This window comes from Lactuca saligna, chromosome 1 (genome assembly GCF_052625555.1).
Source record: "Lactuca saligna cultivar CGN05327 chromosome 1, ASM5262555v1, whole genome shotgun sequence".
NCBI lineage: Eukaryota > Viridiplantae > Streptophyta > Magnoliopsida > Asterales > Asteraceae > Lactuca > Lactuca saligna.
In genome coordinates this window covers 165278242-165302912 of record NC_136417.1, presented here as the reverse complement: position 1 = coordinate 165302912, position 24671 = coordinate 165278242, and the positions used below count along the sequence as shown (strand labels likewise).

Here is a 24671-nt window from a genome sequence, read left to right as displayed (position 1 = left end):
CCTCCTCCAATCCCAGCCGCTGTTACAACCGAAGTGGCTGCAGCGGCAGCTATCTCTGCTAGAGCTACATATGGCTCATCAAAGTACTCAACCATCGTGGTCTTAATCAACCCAAACATCTCTGGCAACTATACTCGAAATTCCACAGTGACCTCATCGTGCAGGATCTCCCGGATCCTGGCATCCAGCTCCTCAGTCCCAATCTGAACTACGGGCTCAGGTGCTATTGGCACCTCTGACCCTCCATCTCCCGTCCCCGATCCTGACCTAGATCCCGACCGGGATGCATCAGCAAAGCATCTCGTCACCACCATGCTGCAAACATACCCAAAATATCAGATAAACAATATAATATCGGGAGACCAAAACCCAAAACTCTAGGGGTTGTGACTTCCTTGCTACGCATATGGGTCCTGTGCTTTCAGTAATACGGGCCCATACTACCTTCCACACCTACCCATATTTGTCTCAAGTATCATCACAAAGCCCTAATACTATACTCAACATACTATGCGCTCAACCCTCACTAATAGGGGACATCGCCTATCTTGTAATTGATCATGCAGCTTCGTACCACTCACACATCCATGAAACTTCCATCAATCCCTGCAGCGCTAGTGTATACTGGTTGCACATGATGCTAGACTCGATAGACTTTCGAATATCCGATCCTACACTAAGGTTGAATCAGACATTCTCATGCTATAAGATCTTGACTACACATAGCCGTGACTAAACATCTACAGTTCTGATGTTAATTCCATATACACGAACACTAGGCTAATAGGCATCATATAATCAGGCAAATCTATCATGCGATTCCTAAAGATCCCTAGCCAAGCACTAGCATGTTGTTCTAATCATATTAGAATATCAAATAACTATATGGTATTTTGGGGCTTACTTACAGGCTCTGGCGGATCGTACTCTCTGCATCCTCCATCCTTATCTTGAAAATCATTTTAAAATTTTGCTATCCGAAAATATCCTTGATTTGAGACTGGATTCACACAAATGTTCCTCCAATTCGCTCAAACCAAGGCTCTGATATCAACTTGTGACATCCACCAAATTTAAACTTTTAATTTTAACAAAAGAAACAAATAGTAATCGTTTTTACAAAACGTTTCCAAATCATTTATCATCAGAGTTTCCCAAAACATATCATAAGGATGAGGAGCGGTACGGTCACGCCTTCGCCTTCCATCGATCTACTGAAGTACCTAAAACAATAAACTAAAAACTGTAAGCCCGAGGGCTTAGTGAGCTACCCCCCAAAATACCAATATCGAACTGTCGGAAACCATGTCAATAATGATCAATCGATCAACATGCATATTGGGCCATCAGCCTGACTGGTCCACCCTATTAGGCCTATAGTCTATCTGAATCTATCCCGAGCCTTCGGCATGACTGGTCCGCCACGTGGCTTACAATCTCCCCGGACCGCTCATAGGGTATGTTGGCGTTCAGCACAAAGAAGGACCGCCTCAACCCAACCCACAAGCAAATAACCATGTGCGCATACTTTCTTAAATAGGCATATACAAACATCAAGCATATCTATCTCACTGATCATCAATCATAGAATTCTCTCGTAACAAGAGCACCAACCTAGCAGGTCACTAACACACCAATCACTACGGATCATAAAGGCATAACATCTTGTCTCCCCTAATCCCAATCAAACACATCATATCACATGTAGCATATTGTAACAATAACGACTAAAGGGTCGACCTTGGTGCCGCAGACCCTAACGATATAGTGAGGATAACTCACCTCGCAGATGTCGACATGGAAGGTAGCTCTAACTATCAGATCACTCGTCACAGGCTCCACCACCTATAACCACAGCACAATATACTCATAAGTCCTTAACCCTATAAGGCACTCCATAACCCACTAGTCGAATCTTGATCAAGGTCAATGTCCTCGATCAAGGTCAGCAGTCCATGTTGACCTCAACTCGCCGAGTCCTTGAAGCACATTCCAACTCGCCAAGTCATCAGGGTGACTCGATGAGTTCCATCAAATCCCGATCAAACCTATCTTTGGCTAAAACCCATACGACTCGCCGAGTTGTTCTTCAACTCGTCGAGTTTCATGACCATCTTCATCTAACTCGCCGATTTGTTCAACCAACTCGTCGAGTTCACGGCTTCCTTCATCTAACTTTCCGAGTTGTTCATCCAACTCGCCGAGTTTAATACATATCTTTATATGACTCGCTGAGTCCCTTCAACCAATTTAACATGCAGACGTCTTTAAGCCATGACAAGTCCCTAAATGGCAGATCTAACTTCCTTAAGCCTGCTTATCACGTAAAGTTGCAAACTTTACGTGCATGCATTGCTTTACAAGATCTTAATGTCAAAACGAAACTTCTAATGGGTGTTCATGGACCAAGGGGACCTTAATTTTAACTTAAGCTGGATCTTTGTGCTTGAATGAGTCAAAGAGGGTCCAGATCTGAATTTACAACTTCAGATCTAGTCCATGGGTTGCCATACCAACTTAATACCCTTATAAAACCTTAAAACTCATTCAAAGATGAGGTCTTAAACTGAAATAACTGAGGGTGATGGTTAAATACCTTCCCAAGAGATGTCCACAGAAGTAGAATTCGGATCTCCTCTGAGCTCCTTCCCTCAAACACTTGTTTTCCCCAACCTCCTACACCAAAACTATTCTCTCAAAGATTCAACACACAATCGCACACATACACACACACACACACGAGTTAGAGATGCAAAGGGGATGAAAAGGAACTAAGAGTGGCTTGGTCTTATTTAAATAGGGGTGCAAACCCCAGGAATTACGGTTTTACATTCCAGCTCCTACTCTTCGAGTCCCATAAAGGACTCGTCGAGTAGATCACTTAATTCGCAATCCCACCCGCTGCTACATGACGAGTAAGGAAACCAACTCATCGAGTAGGGCCAAAATCCAAAAATACTTTATTTAAAGTATTACCTGAGAGTCAGGGCGTTACAGACTATACACTTGATACCTTATGGAATGAACAGGTAGTTCTAAAATACATAATCCGTACTCCCGGATCTTAAATTTTCCTCATCACCTAATCCATATTCCCGGATCTAAAACTAACCTCTTGATCTTATCCATACCCTTGGATCTAAAACTAACATCCTGCTCTGATCCATCCTCTCGGATCTAAAACAAGTTTATCTCCTTATCCTTTTATCTAATGGTCCAACCCACCTTTTATCACCTACCAACAACGTCATCTACTCATGTTCTATCCAACATATTTTTAGATACAAAATACACATATAGTTTAACTCATTAAAACTTATATAATTCATCCATTCCACAATCATTTCAAATAAACAACAATATATTATACACATAGCACATATTTCATAGCAAATACTTAATATTTATGTGTTAGAATAAAGTAACCACACACTCACTTGATTAGAAGATGATCGTCAACACTACGACTTGTAGAAATAGTATTCTTTGGTAGATCTAGAAAATCTTCACAAAAATTGGCGTCTCGCGGGTAGAGCTTCGGCTCGGGAATCTCACTTCTCGGGATCTTCGGGGCTTTGGGATTGCTTCGGGGCTCGGGAGTGATACCGGGGCTTCGAGATATTTCTTGCATGAAAAACGAGGTAAAAACACATGGAGCAATAGAACTCGGTTGCACTCGACTTCCTTTTATAGGGGGCTGAAACCTCGAATTACGTTGGGCATAATTCTATGTTACGTTGGGCGTAATGTGGATAAGGCCAATGACTCCCCCCTCTTTCGGATATCGAATTTATATTTAAATTAAATACTTTAATTATTTAATAAATTTCAAAAAATTCATATCTTCCTCATACGAGATCCGTTTTCAACGTTCTTTATATCCACGCGTAGGTGAGACTAAGCTCCACAACTTTTGCTTAGACTCCGTAGGCTAATTTTGAATTTATTTTTATTATATTATTTTAGTAGGCTAGGACAGGAAAACTCCGTTATAAATTCATAACTTCTTCATCCGACGTCTGTTTTCACCTATCTTTTTATCGTTTCACTACAATTAACAAGATCTTTGATTCTCGTTTAGATTATTTCGGCTAGAAACCGCTCGGTATCAAATCGAGTATTCGCGCTGCATACTGCTAAGTCGAAACTTCAGAAAATCATAACTTTCTCATACGAAGTCAGATTTTGACATTCTTTTTATGCACGCTCTCGATTTAACAAAATCTATGACTTTTGTTTAGAACGCTAAGGCTAAATGTCGCTCTAACGTAAATTCACTATTTACGTCGCGCTATGTCGTGCCGGTTCTGTCGCGGAACTTCGACAAGTCATAACTTCTTTATTATAACTCGGATTTTGGTGTTCTTTATATGTACGGAATCATTGTAACATATACTACAACTTAGTTAAGATTATTCCTTCAAAATAATCTTCCATCAAAATTTCATTTTTGACGCTTAACATCTCTAAATTGACTAGCCCTGATCTACGGGCGTTACAATTATCTCCCCCATAGGATGATTACGTCCCGTAATCATCAACGAAACATGACTTGCATAATGATTCCACACGTTATTTCTTCATCTTAGGTAATAACCGTAACTTCTATGTTTTCTTGAAAGAGTATTTAACTCTATGGCTTTCTTGACCGCAGACGATGTCGATTCTTGCATTTGCTTATTGTACCATGTCGTACTTTTCAATCGTAACCTTTGAGTTACCAAATAAGTCCTTATTGTGGACTCCTTCTTCTTCTTAGGATAAATACTTTCCTTTATCTATTGTAACAGACCGATGGGTCGTGCTCTACTGACCTCTCATCGCACGATGCGACGCTTAGACTCGGTCTTTTTAAAGTTAAATTCCAGAATGGAATATACCTTCCTTCATATTCTAATGTGATATAATCACATTTCAGCATGTAGCATTTCTAGCTACAAACTTTATGAACAATTAATGCGATACCAATGATGCATTGACTTCAATCTTCTTACTTACGTCCAATGTTACTTCGAACTAGGTTCTCTAAACCACGTAACATACTCACCGTAGTCGTACTCCAATTGGATATGAACACTAGGGTCGGAACAACAACCATCTTACTAGTCATTACCGAAACAATGGTAATGACATACCAGAATAAAACGGAATCAATCACTAGCTTCTTGGTAACCTTGTGACTTTCCCTAATCCAAGTGCGAGTCTTGTGCTTCCGGTAGTATATGCATCTACTACCTTTGACACCTACTCATACTCGTCCCAAGTATTGTCCCGCAGTCGACCAAGTCACCATACAAGAAAATCACAAAACAGTTTAACACCTACGAATGTGTCCAAATAATCATAAACAATTTCCCTACACTCTACTAGGACTTCTTCATTACTCAATCTTCAATCATCAACTCTACTTTAACTCGATTGGTGATGAAAATATCAGACGATGAGACAACTTCAAGAATTTCATCAATCGTTCCATCATCCTGCCAATCGAAGGTGTACCTCAGACGTACCGTACTCCTCTAAACGTAGTGTTATTTCATAAGACATACTTTAAAGGCAAGATACCACTCTTACAATATCTTCTGATAGGTGTCATCCACTATCATAAGCCTTCTTCATTTCCTCCATTTACTCAATTTCTCTACGAGTCTTCACCATGACCTCTTGTACATCCAAGCAGACATTCAGTGTACCAAGCGAGAATTTAAGATAAGAAAGCTTGAATTACAATAAACGTATAAATCTCCTTATCACCCGAAGCATTTACATGCTAGTTCTAATATTGTAGTCATATGCTTAGAATCCTAAACACATAAGGTTTCCAGATGCAGTCAGCAACAGACCATAGATCCGAACAAATAATAGCATCAAAATAGCTATCACACAAAACATTTAATACATAAAAGCAATTTAGGCATCATTCCTAAAATAACTAGTGGTTGTGTCAATTTAGGTGTACTACCTAACATATTTTAGACACACTCCTCACAATCATTACTTAGCATTCTAAGTTTAAGTCTAGAAATTTCCTACAAATTCCTAGTTCGCTTAAACTAATGCTCTGATACCAACTGTAACATCCCCATTTTCACGGCTAGAAAAGACCGATTTGTTTATGCTTTGTTTTATAAAACCAGAGTAATCTTTTGAAGAAAACAGTTGCGGAATTTGTTCCTAAAACAAAATATGATAAATATTATCAAAGCATTTCTTTAAAGAAATGTATTTTCATTATATAACAAAATCTCAGGATGTCATGTTCAATATAGACCAAAATCATAAACAGAACAAAATAGACCTTACAACAGTTATTCATAACTATTGGCCTATAATCCAAAATCTCTTGTCAAGTCCACCAACATATACTCTTGTGCCATTACCTGTAATGCAAAGAAAATTGAGTGGGTCAGGCTTGGGAGCCTGGTGAGCATATAGGATTTTCAACCTACAATAATATAATTATTATATTTAATTATCAAACAATCAATCCAATTACCCACCCCCATTATCTCCATTTATTTATTAAAGATTTGTCCTAAGAACCGATTACCCTTGTCGCATTCATTCCTAAGGATTGCCCTAAGGAACTGGCACAAAGTCTAGTGCTGCCAAGGTTCTTAGATTACCTCTGGTGAGCACGCAGTTCACAATAATTAATGAACACCTAGTTTAAGAACACCTAGTGAACACTTAGTTGCAATACTACCCAATGAACACCTAGTTCACAAACACTTAATGAATACTTAGTTCAAATATCCCTGATGAACACTAAGTTCAAATATCTAATGAACACTTAGTTCGAATATCCTTGGTGAACCCAATCACCTAAGGAACACATAGAATGAAAGCTCTTAGTTCCAACAACGTGATAATAAGGTATATCTCGATCCTGCGAAACCACTAATGTTATAAACACATATAAATTATATTTCAAAAACAATATATCCCATCCCGTCGATCCCAACATACTGACCCTATACAATGATCTTACGAGATCTAGCCTAAGGAATTGATATGAAACACAAACTGACGAAGCTGCTTCGGAAATTCCCTGGCAGCAAACGAGGATCAATAAAGACATCAATTGACGGGAATGGAATAAGTTTCACCACGAACCTTTGTTCGTAAAAGAAAGAACCACAAGACAATTAATTCAGGGGTAGTTATCTAGATAACAATGCCTAAGCGTGGTCCGACTATCATGAGGTATTGTACCCCCAGACTCTACCTATCCCAGCATCGAACTTTGCTTAGCAGTGGCCTGAATAGATGAGGTATTTCACCCCCAGACGCATCCTATCCAGCAATATAACACCAGACATACCTAGCAGTGGTCTATTACCGACACACTTTATTAGGCAGTCTAGGAAGTTCCCTTAATTACTTTGTGAAAGAAAACACTGACATATGAAGCTCGGTTGATTACTTCATCTAAGAAACGCTGACTCCAAAGCTCTCTCAAAATAAAAGTATGGGGGAAATACTACTAGAGTACTCCCGTACGCTCCTGTAACCGACACACAAAAGTGTCAAAAAGACTTTGTACATGATAGTACTTCTGGCATGTTATAGTACTCTGCTACGCGAAAGACTTATACCCGAGAACATAATAGTACCCTGGCACAAGCAGAACCCAAGACATAGAGCTTTGAAAAGAACTTCGTACATAAAATGTACTTCTGTACGTAGGACGTACTCCACCGATCATCAATCTCACCCCACACGTACTCTTAATAAGAGACTACCCAAATTCCAATCTTAATTGAACTAAACATCCCATTTAAGTGTTAACCCATCACTAGGCAAACCTACAATGTTTATAATCAATTTTGGGTACTATCTCCATTTAGGAAACGCTAACTAGTGTATACTTAACACAAGTTTTTAAGTAATAGTATCATATATACACATCTTAACACATATTGAACGATATCTGATTCGCACATTGTATATTATCAAATATATCTAACACGTATTTCTGACAATGAAAAATACTTCACATACATATGTATATTTCATATTATAATCAATACTTGTATTAAAATCACGTTCCTAAATGGAACTATACACATGATACCTTATCGAATGAACACGTAGTTCTAAAAAACATAATTTGTACTCCCGAATCTTAAATTTGCCTCATTACCTAATCCATATTTCCGGATCTAAAACTAACTTCTTGATTTGATCCGTACCCTTGGATCTAAAACTAACCTCCTGCTCTGATCCATACTCTCATATCTAAAACAAGTTTATCTCTTTATCCTTTTATCTCATGGTCCAACCCACCTTTTACCACCTACCAACAACCTCATCTACTCATGCTCTACCCAACATATTTTTAGATAGAAAATACATATATAGTTTCTCATTAAAACTTACATAATTTATCCATTCCACAATCATCTCTAATAAACAACAATATATTATACACATAGCACGTATTTCGTAGCAAATACTTAATATTTATGTGTTAGAAGAAAGTGACCACACACTCACTTGATTAGAAGATGATTGGACAACACTACAACTTGGAAAAGTAGTATTCTTCGGTAGATCTAGAAGATCTTCACAAAAATTGGCTTCTCGCGGGGAGAGCTTCGGCTCGGGAATCTCACTTCTCGGGATCTTTGGGGCTTCGGGGCTTCGAGACTTGCTTCAGGGCTCGGGAATGATACCGAGGCTTCGGGATATTTCTTGCACGAAAAACGAGGTAAAAACGTTACAGGAAGGAAGAATGGAGCGATAGAACTCGTTTGGACTCGACTTCCTTTTATAGGGGGCTGAAACCCCGAATTACGTTGGGCGTAATTCTATGTTACGTTGGGCGTAATGTGGATAAGGCTGGTGACTCCCCCCTCTTTCGGATAATATCGAATTTATATTTAAATTAAATACTTTAATTATTTAATAAACTTCAAAAACTCATATCTTCCTCATACGAGCTCCATTTTCGATGTTCTTTATATTCACACGTAGGTGAGGCTACGCTCTACAACTTTCGTTTAGTATGTCGGGACAGGAAAACTCCGTTATAAATTCATAACTTCTTCATCCGACATCCGTTTTCGCCTATCTTTTTATCGTTTCACTACAACTAATGAGATCTTCGATTCTCGTTTAGATTGTTTCGGCTAAAAACCACTCGGTCTCAAATCGAGTATTCGGGCTGTATACTGCTAAGTCGAAACTTCAGAAAATCATAACTTCCTCATACGAAGTCAGATTTGGACATTCTTTTTATGCACGCTCTCGGTTTAACGGACTCTACAACTTTTGTTTAGATCGCTAAGGCTAAATATAGCTCTAACGTAAATTCACTATTTACGTCGCGCTGTGCCGTGCCGGTTCTGTCGCGAAACTTCGACACGTCATAACTTCTTTGTTATAACTCGGATTTTAGTGTTCTTTATATGTATGGAATCCTTGTAACACATACTACAACTTAGTTAAGATTATTCCTTCAAAGTAATCTTACATCAAAAATTCATTTTTGATGCTTAACATCTCTTAATTGACTAGCCCTGATCTACGGGCATTACAGATACGCTTCAGGAATTGGGGGAGTCGGGTCCTCGATATATTGGATCATTCCCTGTGATTGCCAAGGTAGGCAGGGTGGGCTACCAGTTGGATTTGCCAAGTGATCTCAGTCATATCCACAACATTTTCCATGTTTCGTAGTTGCGGAAGTGCATGTTGGAAGAAGATAGGTTAATGATCGCATGAATTATATTAAGAGGTCAGTAGCGGTAGTGGAGAGAAATATCAAGTTCTTACGCGAAAATCAGATACCTTTGGTAAAGGTAAGTGAAAACATCAAAGAGGCTCTGAGTGCACCTGGGAGTTGGAGGCAAAGATGTAGGACCATTATCCTGAGCTATTCGCAACATCTAATTTCGATGACAATGTCTAGCTTATGTGGGGTAGATTGTAACACCCATTCTGCGAAGGTACATATTTAACCCTAACTTTTAGAAAGGTTGGCATTTTTGGTCTATATGTCGTACGTACTCGGGGTGTACTCATGGCGTACTCATGCATAAAGGAAGTGTGCCTTGTACACGTATGCTCGATGTACTCCTCAGGTACGTAACACATACATTTTTCCGACCCAAAACACTATTTTGAGGTATTGCACCCTATATAATCCTTTTTATGGCCCCAATACCTTCACCCTCATCATCCTCCACCTAAAAATCATCCCTCTAGATGAACCTAAGTGAGAAGAGTAAATTTTGAGCTCATTTGTGTGTTTTGGTGATGTTCTTGAAGAAGAAGAAGGTGGTAGAAGGACATTGGAGCTTAGAAGAAGCTTGGATCTGGGATTCTCTATGTGTGAGCACCCTCTAGGAGGTAAAAATCTCTTAGCTTGATTATCTTTTCTTATAGATTTAGTAATTTCTTCATTTAGGGCATTTCTGGTCCCAACCAATGTGATTCTTCAGCTTTGCATGCTCTTAACCAAATATGTCATCCTTTCAGACCCAATGAGTGGTCTTGAGTCATAAAAATGAGACCTTAATGCTTAGTTCTTCCCCATGCATGATCTAGAAGGTCTTTAGGCGTTAAGAAGTTAAGTTTGTTGATATTAAGCACTTAATGGGCATGCGAAGTCATAAAGTTGGAAACTTTAAGACTCTCAGTGGTATTTTGGCCTTGGATCTGCAATTAGGACGTAAGACCTTAATGTATTAAGCTCTTATTGAGGAAAAAGGGTTTCAATGCATATGCCGTGTGTAACCCAGTATATGATGCGCATATAGGGTTAACCACTAGATTTCAATCAAAGCTTGAGTATGCCCAACATAGGAGCTAAGTACGACCCACATACAAAGCTACATTGATCGAGTTGACTCATTGACCTTGACCTTTGACTAGAGTTTTGACCAAGTTTGACCTATGGGTATTTTTGGTATTTTGAGTTGATTAATTAAGATTGGATCCTTGGTTTTGGTTAAGTGATCGTTGAGTTGATTTTTCAGAGTAGAGATTTATTCAGCTTGCATTTAGACTAAGAGGTGAGTTTTCCTCACTATATCGTGGGTTGAAGTCACCTATGCTGGCCCACTAGATGATTTATCCTAGTTAGGATAGTATTATGCTAGATTGCGGTTGATTAGTAGATATGTAGAATTATCTGTATTTGTTGTTTCTGTGTTTACTTATATCTGTTACATATGTCGACATATTATGTTAGGTTGCAGTTGTACTGCTTTGTACGGTAGCCAACAAACCCAGCTGCAATCCAAATATGAGGTGAGGGCCCGATTGGAATGTCATGTTCATACTGTGGGCTAAGGGGTAATCCGGTCTTATTAGCTATGGACCCAGTATATGTTGTTATATGTATGTTTTGTGTTCGTACTTTGGTGAAACTCACTAAGCTTTGGCTTACTGTTTTTAGTTTATCATTTTTAGGTACTTCCGAGGATCGTGGGAAGGCAAAGGTGTGATTGTACATAGCTTCCTATTTTGTGTCACTGGGTTGTGGGAAAACTCGGATTTGAAATAATGCTTTTGAAACAATGACTCTTTTTGTAAATAATGTTGACTAATTGTTTATTTTGAAAATTTTAAATTTCCTTAAATTTTAGAGTGTTAGAGTATTCCACATGTGGATTAGTTCTTGAAGAAAGAAAATTGATGTTTTTTGACTTTTAAATCATCCTATTTTAGTTTGTTGGTTTATTGATTTATTATAGCAACCTTCTATCCTTTAGTTATTTCAAAGAAAATTTATGTTTAACTTCAGCTTCCATGTTGTACTTGATTGTTTTAGGTTTGTACTTCTACTTTTCAGATCCACAATAAGTCTCAATATAACAAAAATATAATGGTTTTCTTTTTGGTTATATTACTCAATTTTGAAGTATGGATCATTATTGGAGAAAGAATTTATTAACATGTTATTTCTTTTTATTCCTAAGCTTAGGTATGTTTAACTAGAAGCAAATGTTTGTTTTCAGTTCTGTCGTTTAGGCTTATACTGAAATTGGATATTGATTATAAGTTTATTGAATGATAATCCATATAAAGAATGATTTCTATATGTTAGTGTCTTATTAATAATATGCCTCCCTCCTGTACAACATGGATCATCTATAAACTTCTTCAAACCTTATAATGAATGGTGTGGTCTAATATTTTAATGTACCTCCCATCTATACCACATGGATCTCACTATAAACTTCTTCATAACAGGTCCAAATCAGAATTCGTAAATTCTAGAAGTTAGGAAAATGAGTCTAGTTTGTTCATAAATTTTTCCATGATTTTTAGTGATCTCCAACTTAGGTGAAAACATCCATAAACACAGATTGGTCTAGATTGGTTCTTGAGATGATAGGCAGTTTTGTAAAAATCACCATAAATTGTAGAAAAATCGTATGAAAATGTGCAAGTATCAATTTGAAATCTATGAACTTGAAATACTTGCACCTTGTACAATTTTGAAAACTAAAATGTTTTAGTTGACCAAAACAGTCCGTGAATGGAGTCAAACTTTTCTGATGAAAGTTGTTAGAAGCATTTAGTTGTGTTCTTGGTGATTTAACTTGTACTGCCCCCCCCCCCCACCCCCACCCCCTTAAAACTTAAGAAAATATGAAAATGTAGGGGTATGAACTCACCTTGTGTGATTTTGGTGGATGGATGTAGGAGAAGGGAGGTGTTCAACTCAAGAACACATGAAGAAGCCTTGAAGATTTCAACAATCTAACACCAAAGGGATGAAATATGTGTGAGCAACCCACGATTTGAGTAGAATGGAGTGTAATAATCACAAGGAGGATAATTATACTTACCAAGAGTGTAAGAAATCTTGATGATCAGCCTTGGAATCCCGAAATTGAGAGAGAAAGTGAGTGAGAATGAGGAGATAGGATGAGTGTCCAGCTCTAAGAACGTGTGGATAACTTGTGAGAGAGGGAAAAAGTACAAGGAAGTGACAAGGTATGGTGGGGAGGTGTGTGGGTTAGTCATGGAGTGGGTGTGGTGGTTGCTTGTGTCATAAATCAAAGATTAGTTAACACTCCATCTTAATTACTCTAACCACTAAATCTTGGATAAGATTTGCATTAAAAACGTGATTAATTAAGACATATGGGTCTTAATATGTTAAAATAAAGTTTTTGGTGAAAATCCCGCGTTAAAATGATGAAAAATGGGCTTAAAATACTAAAAATATTGAAAATCCGGCAAAAATTGTAAATTTTCGAAATTCTGGGCCAGAGGTTTGGTCCCAGCCCTTAGAACCGAAGGTGGATGGGGGAACCGAAAGTAGGGTTTGGTCTTGGGAGAGGAACCGAGAGAAGGGGAAGGAGAACCGAAGGTGAGAAGGGAAGGGCCGAAGGCGAGGTTCGGTCCTCAGGTGGGTTTCGGTCCTCAGGCGGGTTTCGGTCCTAGGGGTTTCGGTTCTCAGGAGGTTCGGTCCTAGAGGTTTTGATTTCGGCTACTTCTCGATTCCAGTGGGGAGGCTCGGTTCAGAAGGGAGGTTTCGGTTCTCCTAGGGTCGGCTCTTAAGAGGGTCTCGGCTCCTAAGAGGAGTTTTGGCACCTTAAGACTATTTTACTCATTTTTACTCCGTTTTAAGTGGTTTTGACTCGGTTAAGGTTCGGGATGACCCGAGTGATTATAAAAAGTTACGAGAACTTTTGAGAGATATTTTGGAGAGGTTTGGGAGAGATTTAAAAAAGAAAGTGAATACGATTGAGAGAGGTTTCGTTTGTGTCATTTTTGAGTGTCTAGCTTCGCAATGCAAGGTCCGTAAACCCCATTAAGCCATGTTTTAATGTCCTACACACTCTCGATGAGTGTGTAATAATGTTTTATCGCTTTGGTTCATTGTTTAGCGTTATCAAGGCTATGGAAAATTAAACACACGAATTTTCCAATTGATGTTTTCACATTAACATAGTGGGTTATTTAGTAATCACATAATGTAAACCCTAATATAAAAGGGTTAACTAAGTTGACCGGTTTGACTTGTTGACTTTGTTTGAATTTGACTTGACCCGAAATTGACTATTGTCACAGTAAGGGAGAGTACGATGCACGTACTCATGAGCATAGTCTTGACATAGAAGCTACCCAATACGCTGGCCGTACCATAGTGTACGTTGGGCGTACTAGGTTCAGATTAAAACCCTAATTGTGGGGGTGAGCCCTATATAAGGAACATTATGGCCTCAAGTTTAGCCACCATTTCTAGAGAGCAAAACCCTAAGTGTACCCTAACCCTTGTTCTAGAGCTTGTGTGAGTGTGGTTGAGCTTGAAAGTGTTCTTGTGTGCTTTTGAAGAGAAGGAGGTGGCATTGAAGGAGATAGAGTTGGAGGGCAAGCTTTGGATCTGAACTTTCTGTGGTTGGAGCATCATTTGGAGGTAAAAAGCTTGGAGCTTTCTCAATCTTTTTGATTTGTGCATTATGGACCATTTATAGGGTTTTTGTCCCAAAGGTGGAGACTTTATGAGTAAAGGAGCTCCATAGACCTTGATCTGTCCATATTTAGTGTATAAAGTGTTATAGATCCATAAAAATCCAATCTTGGACATTAGGAGTGAGCCATGTATGAGATATGAGTTCTTTAGTGAAGGAAGTGGTGTGTTTTGGATGATGATGTCCTTTACAGCCATGCAAAGGCGTAAAGTCTTCGACTTTATGGATTAGGAGATTGTAGGGGTCCAGATTTGTATTTTGAGCCAAGGTCTTAGCTGGTTAAGACCATAAGTGAGTTAATAGTAAAAGTGGGACGTACGTTGAGCGTAAATCCCAGTACGCGGGGCGTAGGGTTCAAACAGCCCGATATCAACATAGTGGTCGAGTACGCCCATAGTAGGAATCTGGTACGCACCGCGTACTCCTTAGGGTTGACTTTTGTTGACTTTTAGGGTTTAGTCAACAAATGGACTTTTGGACCATTGAAGGGGTAGAATGGTCTTTTACCCTTCTGAGAGAATAGTAAGGGATTAGTCTAGCCTTTGAGAGCCTTTTCTAAGTAGAGATATTTTCTGTATGTGATTAGGCAGAGGCTAGATCAGTGTTTCGAGTTTGAGATCATTCGAGTTACCCGAGGTGAGTCTTCTTACTATACGTTACCTAGGGTGGTATCTATGTGTGGACCGGAAGGTCATACGTCTTTGCTTGAGATTATGTGTTTTGCAATTATATATGCTATGTATTATTCTAACCAGACCGGAGGGTCCAACGACTTACGAGGCCAGAGGGTCCTCAACCAAACCGGACCGGAGGGTCTAACGAGCTAGACCGAACCAGAGGGTCCAACGAGCTACGGGACTGGAGGGTCCCGCTGAGACACATTGACCAGAGGGTCGTACAGAGTATAGCCTCGAGTGGCGGATTGTTGTATGTGGTATTTTAGGGAACTCGCTAAGCATTTGTGCTTACCATGTTATATGTTATGTGTTTCAGGTACGTCTGAGGATCGCGAGAAGGCACCAACATGATTGTACACACACTCTTGATGTTGTGCTATGATTGTGGATCCTGGATTTGAATAATTGTGTTGAAAACTTGTTGGTTATTTTTTGATAATTAATGATGAGACATTTGTTTATGAGTTTTAAATTGAAAATTTTTGTTTGAAAAATCATGTTGTTACACAAAACATCCCTAACCATATTGTGTCTATATTTGAATCATGAGAGTTCTTTAGAGTGAACCGCATGCTCTCCAAAAGAGTCCAAACATGTCTAACGACACATCGGACATATCTCGTCAGCTAGGAATATTGGAATCATAAGTCGATATTTTAGGATAGTATGATCCTCCACAGGAAATATATGTTAGCCAAGCCCATTTATAGAGATTGTTGTAATCTCCAACTACATTATTAGAAGATATGATGTCAAGGTTATTTATTGTTTATTTCTATATTAATATTATTTTTATTTACTTATTTTATTCTCTTAAATTGTAAACAGAGAGTTTGCAAAAATGTTTTAGCGACTACGAGTAATGTTGTTAGATCGTTCAAATACCGTGTGATGTGATGGTTCGATATGTTTACTCATTGGACAACATGAGTATTTTCATGAATCTTCTTAGGGTATTTATTTATTACGTATTATTACATTTATACATTTTTTTTAATGTTTGACCATTTTTCTTCAATTGTAGGACTCAAACAGCTAGAAGCCTTCCATTTGTTCAAGGTAATACACATATATAACAAATATTCAATTTTTAATTCCCATATAAATATTTGTTTTCAAAAAGATGGTTTTTATTTTATTTTTTTTGGAATAGCGGTTCCCTACTAACCAGAAAAAAACCACCACTGATTGTGAATGTGCTGTTTGCAAACAGGAACAAACTCATCCGTTTTTTCAACGATTTTACTTTTGAAAAAGGTAAAATTTAATTTATTATTCTTGTTTATATTACTTTTTAAATAAATGAATGCTTAAAAACAAATTTCATTATTTATACTATGTTTTGTTATAGCCGATGCTCAATTTGAATTAGACATGAAGTGGTGAAGGAAATTGCTACTCTTGAGCTGAAAGGTTTTCCATGCTTGACTATTTAATATTGATCTCTTACACCAAACGGAAAAATACAACATACCAGAGGTCAATATATATGGTGATTAAAGAAGATAACAGCTTATTATTTAAATTTTAACAACCTTGGTACAAAAATACAACAAAATGATATCATGTTGTAAAAAAAAAAGAATCTGGGACTCTATTTTGTATATTTTACATTATTAGTTTCCAAAAAAATGAGAAAGTTAGCAAGGATATTATGGTGCTCTTTATCCCAGGACTATGACTTAGGGCAACGCGATGTATTTTTTGGTGGAGCAATTGTAATGTATCGGGTAGTAAAAGATTATAAAAAAAAAAAGATGTCATTTTCTATGTAGTCTCATTTTTTGGTGGAGCAATTGAAGTTATGAGTTAGAGTTAAGGTTTCCTCTATTTGTATCTATATAACTTATAAAAACTGCCATATTTTAACTTTTTTATTGGATACATGGTATCTAGTTATCTAGATCAGATTTTTCATTTGGTACATAATTGGTTATTTCGATTGTTAAGCATCATACTTTCACACTCAAGCAATTATAGCATCCTATTTTTGTGACGCACCAAAATAAAGTCAGACATGCAACGCACGAGCCTCTTCACTAGTTACTAAAAAAGCAAACCAAATAATTGAGTTTATCAAATATTTTAACAATCGAATGACCTATTGGATTTTTTTTTTTTTTTTTTTTTTTTTTTTTTTTTTTTGAAGAAATCGAGAGATTGCAGAAGACCAAACAAGGTATTGACGACATTTTAGTCTTAAATTCCTTGTCCATTTATGTTCTATTTTTTTTAGTGGAACTAAATTTTGAAAGTTTAGTACCATTTGATTTGGTCTTCCTCCCATTTTTTTCCTAGTTCCATCTTCACCAAACACTACATCAAATGGTATTGGTCTATCCTAATTTGTTCAATCTCACATACCAAACGCTACCTAAGTGTTTTTACTTTACAATCGCACTTGCTAGTAGTAACACAACACGTTTTTACTTTACTAAAAACATAATTAAAGACATTAACAAAAGTTTCATGGCTTAGTACACATAACTTTTCGTTTACATAAATTGATAAAAATATACTACTCTTGGCTTTAATAACTTTAAAACCCCACTACTCAAAAGACTGAAAAAAACTGGTCTGGAGAGAGTGAAACTAAAACCTGTCTCTTAAAACAATTCAACTAAAAAATCCCAAAATAAAACATAGCTCCATTCATCAATTTCCAAACACAGAAAACTTCCTTTGGGTTTGTTTACCAAAGTGCATGGAACTACCACCCCTCGCATAATTTGATGGAGCGCAAGAACTACTTGTTTCTGCTTCCCTCTCGTCTTCAGTAATAGTGTCCAACATTTTAGTCGCTCGATGTCTCATCAAACTCACAAATTGTGGGGGCGCTACCTCACTCACAAACCTTGCCATCCTTGAGCTTGCCATCTACTTGAGGAGAAAAATAGGGTTAATTTATGTAGTAATGTTTGCTTCAAAGGTGAAATGATAATGAACGTATGAATAATTAGATCAATGGCAATGATATTTATAGGCAGTTTCTAGTTTTGTAAATTCGAGGGGACCCACTCATGTTTATTGAATTATTGCAAGTCCACTAATTAAATAATAAATCGTGCAATTCCGTTCATCCAATAAGGCTCTATGTAGTCCCATCTCTAGTTGTGCATGAGATAGTGCACGTGTTTGATCTATCCGAACACGTGTCCATACAGATCTTTAAGGGTTATGGTAAGAAGTGGACGACGTATGTTGAAGGGAACTTATCTTTGGTCTAACCGGACACTTGTCCATGTTGATATTTATGGGTCTATTCGTATTTAACTCGTTGTGGTGGTTCTTGCTTTTGACATTAATTCATTAAGAAATTAGTTAGTAGAAGACAAAATGATCATACAAGAAATCTTGACATGTGTCTACATATGGATCAATCGTTGGATATTTTCGAAGGGTTTTGTGCGGCTTTGTTGGCCACTACCAATGATGGTCGTGCAACTTTGCTAGCCGTTACTTATGAGACATGTGTAATCTGTGGCCAATTTTTACTTATAAAAAAAAAAAAATAATACCGGATTTGACATGGTTTTTTCCTGGATTTTTAAGTAAATATGTGCCAAAAATCGTGAAATTGTGTCAGAATGTATACTTTCTCAAAAAAAATAAATAAATAAATAAAATTAGAGAACATTTTTTCCCTGTGGGACCCACTTTAAGGTGGGTTAATGTTTGTATCCACCATTGTTACGGTGTGTAATTATCAATGGGATAGTGTTGGGGCCGTAGAGTGGTATATTTGATCTTTATTTTGGATTTATTAAATACTTTTGTAATGTGATATATTTGATGTTTTATGTAATGTATTTAAAATTGATTTTTATATAATGAATTTAAAATTAGATTTTTTCTCGGTGATCATTTAATCTCCAAAGATTTTGTATAACTCTTTTACTTTATATTTATAAAAAGTTTGTTCATATAATTTTGAGAACTAAAAGATGAAATCATCTTGGTTATCATCCTCATTGAACAATTGGTAGAGGGAGTGCAACACAATTTTTTTTCTCACAACAATCATAAAAACATCAACCCTCATTCTTCGTATCATCCTCATTGCACTATAGCTCGTGATTTGAGTGAGTTTCTTTTATTGTGTTAGCATCGATGTGAGAGGTGGAAGGATTTTGATAATATGATCCATTACAATAGTACACGTATATGATTAATATCTGAAGATGTCTGAGAGATCTTCATGTCAAAGTATTTAGAAGTTTTGTGAAGTTGATTAATTTATTTAGTTAGCTCATGCTCTAAGACATACGTAGGAACAACTATTTCAGATAATATTAGGTTATAAATCGTATATTACACAGTTAACCATGCAAAAATAACAAATAAACTTTAAAATAAAAGAAAGATACTGTGATGGGTTAAAAAAGAATGTAGATTGCTATTATAGGTTAAAGTGAAAGTAAGATGCTATGATTGGTTAAAAATTAAAGTATGTTGTCATTATAGGTTAAAAATAAAAGTTGGGAATAGGGAACTCGGGAGCACAAAAACTTAAAATTTTTCATTCATTTCTTTTCATTTCCTTCGAACTCGGGAACAGGAAATAATAAATATTTTTATTCCTCACCTTTTCTTTCTATCAAAATTTTCATTCTCTTTCCTTAATTGAATTTACAAAAAAACTCATAAAAATATAAATAGTGATACATGTTCAACTCCATATCCTCGGATCACGTTACACCTTTTACAATATATTTCCAAATCATGGGACATATATATATATATATATATATATATATATATATATATATATATATATATATATATATATATATATATATATATATATATATATATATATACACACACGATTTACATAAAGAAAATAAGATATTGTTAGAAAAGTCCTAATATTTTAAAAAAACTTATAATTAAGTCTTCAATTTTTTTTACATAAAAGTCTCAATTATTTTATTTAAGCTCAAATAAACAAAAAAGTCATTTATTTTCTTGTAACAGAAAACGATGTATTTGTTGGAATAGTGTCTAAGGCTATAACTATATTTGGTTGTGCATGGTCCTTTTGGGTTGCCTTCACCATAGCAACTTGAAGGATGATTTATTAAGAGAGAGTAAATATTATAAGGAATAATATTTGGCTATTTGATTAATATAAGTCATAAATTAATTGGTATTAATTTGGTGACTTAAAGAGATTAATTAAATAAGAGGGTATAAACTGTCAATTGTTTGATAGTTAGACTTTAGACTATAAATCCATTAGGATATACCTTGGACGGATTCTAAGAGCTTTAGGATAGCTCAAATCGTCCATAGGGTTATCTATGGAATGGATTTCGATAGCCTTAAGAGAAGATTATCCAATTAGGGTTTAGGGTGAAACCCTTAAGGAGTCTAATAGTATAAATAGACCCTATGGATGAGGGAATTCAACACACAACCTTAAGCAAGGAACCCCTGGCCGATTTCCTCCCTCTCTCCTCTCTCCTAAATCATCTTGCTTGCTATTGGTGTTTGTAAGCCATTAGAGGAGTGACAATTGTGACTCTAGAAGCTCCAAGACAAACAAGATCAACAAGGAATTCAAAGGTATGATTCTAGATCTGTTTTAATATTGTTGTTTAACCTAATTAGCCATTAGAAGTCTTGGATTCAAAAGCATGTTTATTAGAAAGCCTAGATCCAAGCATTAGGGTTTTGCATGCGCACATAGGAAAGTTCTTATGGCTAAAACCCATCAGTGGTATCAGAGCCTAGCTTGGTTTTCTTTAAATTGTTGCTTGATTAACTGAAACAAACCTGCAAAATTTGATTTTTTGGGTTTTGAGTCACTGACTCGTCGAGTTCCAAGGTGGACTCGTCGAGTAGGCCTGACTCGGCGAGTCCCCTTGTGACTCGGCGAGTCCAGGCGTCAGGAATGGCCAGATTCGGGATTTTTTCATAATTATCTTATGGAAACTTACCTTAATCATATTAGATCAATATAAATCCGATTTTTTGATAAATATGACTATTATCTTGATCTAATTAAAGATATTTATCATCTAATAAAATATTTAATTTCCTTATATGATAATGATTAATTATTTTGGTAATTATCTTCAAAGAAATCAAGATAAATCAAATAAAGATAATTAGAATATTAATTGTTAATTGGAATTATTTGTTATTTGATCCTCTATGTTTTAAATGTTTAAAACCTACCCTAAAGTTTTGAAATTTATATTTGTGATTAAAAGTTTTAATTTAGACAACTTAAATTTCAAACCCTAGATTTTGAAAAGTTTAAAATGCAACCCTATACTTATATGATACTACTAGATTAATATATATATGTATAACTAAATGCTAGTCTTACCGCTAGTAGGCCTCATTCACGAAGCCGATCTATAAGGTGGGTATAAGGTTGCGGCCTATAAAATGGCGCTTAATGGGTGTACACTCACACCCACCGCTTGCTTGATTGGTGGAGGGTCGTTAGCCGAACGGGTAGGATAGGGCAACCTCATCCTCTCATTAAAAGTATAATAAGAAATACGAAGTAACTAAATTTTTTTAAAATTTCCCAATCTTAGTTACTTTAGGAAAAGTGAATTGATGCAATCCCATGAAATTACACTTTGCACTTTGCTAAGATGTTAGTGGAGCGTGTGTGGTTTACCGGCACACTAATTGGTTCTAAGCGAAGGTGGCAAAGGGTGATTCATTGTTCATCATAGTTCGATGGAGCGTGTGTGGTTTACCGGCACGTCGAATAGGTGATCGTTTCAATGAAGGCACCATGTGAATTTGCATGGTAATTCACACCCGCTTTGTGATCCTCGGCATCCCAGTCACAAACAAGAGGGGCATATCGAGATTTAAACATGCCATTGAATAGTTCAATGAATCTCATCCGAATCTAGGAATTCTCAAAAACACTTAGGACTGATAGTTTAAGTTTTGTAATGGAGAATTAGTGAATCGTCATTCACTTACCTTCAATTTATTTGCATATTGGATTACGGCATCCCTTTTCTAGTATGTAAATGTTATTGTTGGATCCTAGCCCTAATTTTTCTTATTGGGTGATAATTAGGGATTCTTGTTCTAATCTATCTTTGTCCTTTCTATAGATGTAAAACGCAAACAACGCTGCTGCTAGTTCTTTCACGTTGATGAGCCTTTGCCAAAAGGTCACCTTCGATGGAACGAACTTTAGCGAATGGATAAGATACATTCGCACCATTGCTCGCTATGAGGATAAAGAGTATGTCCTCGACGAGAAGCTCGAGAAAATCAACCCCGAAGTTGCTACTCCCGAAGAAATCACCGCCTTTGAAACTCATGAGCGAGATGCAACGAAGGTACATTGCATCATGATCGCCACCATGAGCTCCGAATTCCAAAAGTCCTACGAGGACATGTATCCATACGAGATGCATCAAGACTTGTTGGAGAGGTACCACCAAAACGTGAGACAAGAGCGTTACGAGATTTTCACTAACATGATTTCCGCTAAGATGGGTCATGGAGAATCTCTTACCGTGCACTTGCAAAAGATGCAAAGGTATGTCGACCGCCTTCGCAAGTTAAATGTTGACTTCGGCGAAGACTTGGCGATCGACATGGTGCTTCACTCTTTGCCTCCGATGTACAATCAATTTAGGATGACCTACCACATGAACAAAGAGGAGGTCACTCTAAGTAAACTCCAAGGTCTCTTGAGGGTTGCTGAGAGCAATTTCAAGGACAAGTCTGTTGCACCAACTCCCAATCCATCCGCTGCTCCTGTCTTGGCTATTGGTCAAGGGAAGGGAAAGAAGAGGAAAGCTTCTTCGAACAACTATCGCAAGGTGAAAGCCCGAGATGGTTCCTCTTCTAGTGGGACCAAAGTTGATCCCTCTAAGCCCTGCTCTAACCCGAAGGAGGCAGAGTGCCACCACTGTCACAAGATAGGACATTGGAAGAGAAGCTGCCCGGATTACCTGCAAGCCATCAAGGAAGGAAACATCAAGCCATCTTTCGCAGGTATATATGCAATCAAATCTAACGATTCTAATCATGCTATTTCTTGGGTTCTTGACACCGGTTGTGGTTATCACATTTGTTCTAATGTGCAGGGACTAAGAAGAAGTAGGGATGTGGAGCAAGGAAGGATCAATCTAATCATGGGGAACAGAAGATCGTCGCCTGTGACCAAGATTGGAGTGTATTCTTTAGTGCTTAAGAATAGTTTAGTTTTGGATTTGAACAATTGTTGCTATTCGCCAGAAATGACTAGAAACATCATTTCATTTCATGGTTTATATAGAAAAGGATTTAGATTTTCTTTTAATAATGAGAATGGTTCTGTTTTGGCTTATCTAAATGGTGTCTTTTACTTTGAAGCTATACCATGTAATGGAATATATGAAACTGTTATGATTGTTGATAACTTAGGAAATGATGTTTTGAATATTGATTCTTCCACTAGTATGGATAAAGCATCCTTGTGGCGTTGTCGTCTTGGACATGTCAACAAGAAACGCATAGCCCAACTCCAAAAGGATGGAGTGTTGGAGTCATTCGACCTTAGGGAAGATGACACATGCGAGTCTTGTTTACTTGGAAAGATGACTAAGTCACCCTTCACGAGTACTTGTGAAAGGGGTGAGGGGCTATTGGACCTAATACATACCGATGTATGTGGACCCTTTAGATCAACCACGAAGGATGGGAACCGCTTCTATGTGACTTTTACCGATGATTATAGTAGATATGGGTATATCTATTTAATCAAGCAAAAGTCAAAAACCTTTGAAAAGTTCAAAGAGTTCAAGAATGAAGTGGAGAATCAATTGGGCAGGAAAATCACGATGCTTCGATCCGATCGAGGAGGAGAGTACCTAAGTCTTGAATTCCACGATTATCTCAAGGAGTGTGGAATAGTTTCGCAATTGACGCCTCCTAGGACACCGCAGTTAAATGGTGTGGCAGAAAGGCGTAATCGAACCTTATTGGATATGGTTCGCTCTATGATGAGTCGTGCTTCACTACCTATCTTCTTTTGGGGGTATGCCTTAGAGACTGCCGCCCATATCCTTAACCGAGTCCCTACTAAGAAGGTTGCCAAAACACCTCACGAGATGTGGATGGGGAAAGCTCCCTCGTTGGCACATATCAAGGTTTGGGGTTGCGAGGCTTTCGTAAGACGAGATACTCACGACAAGCTTGAACCTCGAAGTGAGCGATGTATTTTCATCGGCTACCCGCAAACTTCCTTTGGATATCTCTTCTATAGACTGAAAGATAATGTTATCTTTGTTGCGAGGAGAGGAGTTTTCCGAGAGCAAGAACTCATAAGCTAAGGAGACAGTGGGAGTCAAATCGAACTTGAAGAGATTCAAGAATCGATAGATGAAGGAACCTCTACCGCTGGCATTCAACCCGAGGAGGAAACTCCGGTTGAACCGATTGACGAATCCTTACCTCTTAGACGTTCCGATAGAGTTAGAGTTCAACCCCAGTTTTATGGTTTTCACATTACCACCGAAGGGGACACGTATATTAGTGATGGTACACTAGTAAATCTTGATGAACCTAATAGCTATAAGGA

General features: G+C 37.4%; 1 protein-coding gene across 1 annotated transcript in view; it reads left to right on the top strand.

The window, feature by feature from the left end:
* The window catches only part of LOC145013231 (uncharacterized), a 90722-nt gene extending 73362 nt beyond the window's left edge, over positions 1-17360 (top strand). The window contains exons 5-8 of the mRNA XM_078972042.1: positions 16140-16174; positions 16269-16316; positions 17265-17294; positions 17352-17360. Of these exons, the coding sequence (XP_078828168.1) occupies positions 16140-16174; positions 16269-16316; positions 17265-17294; positions 17352-17360 (122 nt within the window). The remainder of the gene's footprint in view (positions 1-16139; positions 16175-16268; positions 16317-17264; positions 17295-17351) is intronic.
* The last annotated feature ends 7311 nt before the right edge of the window (positions 17361-24671 follow it).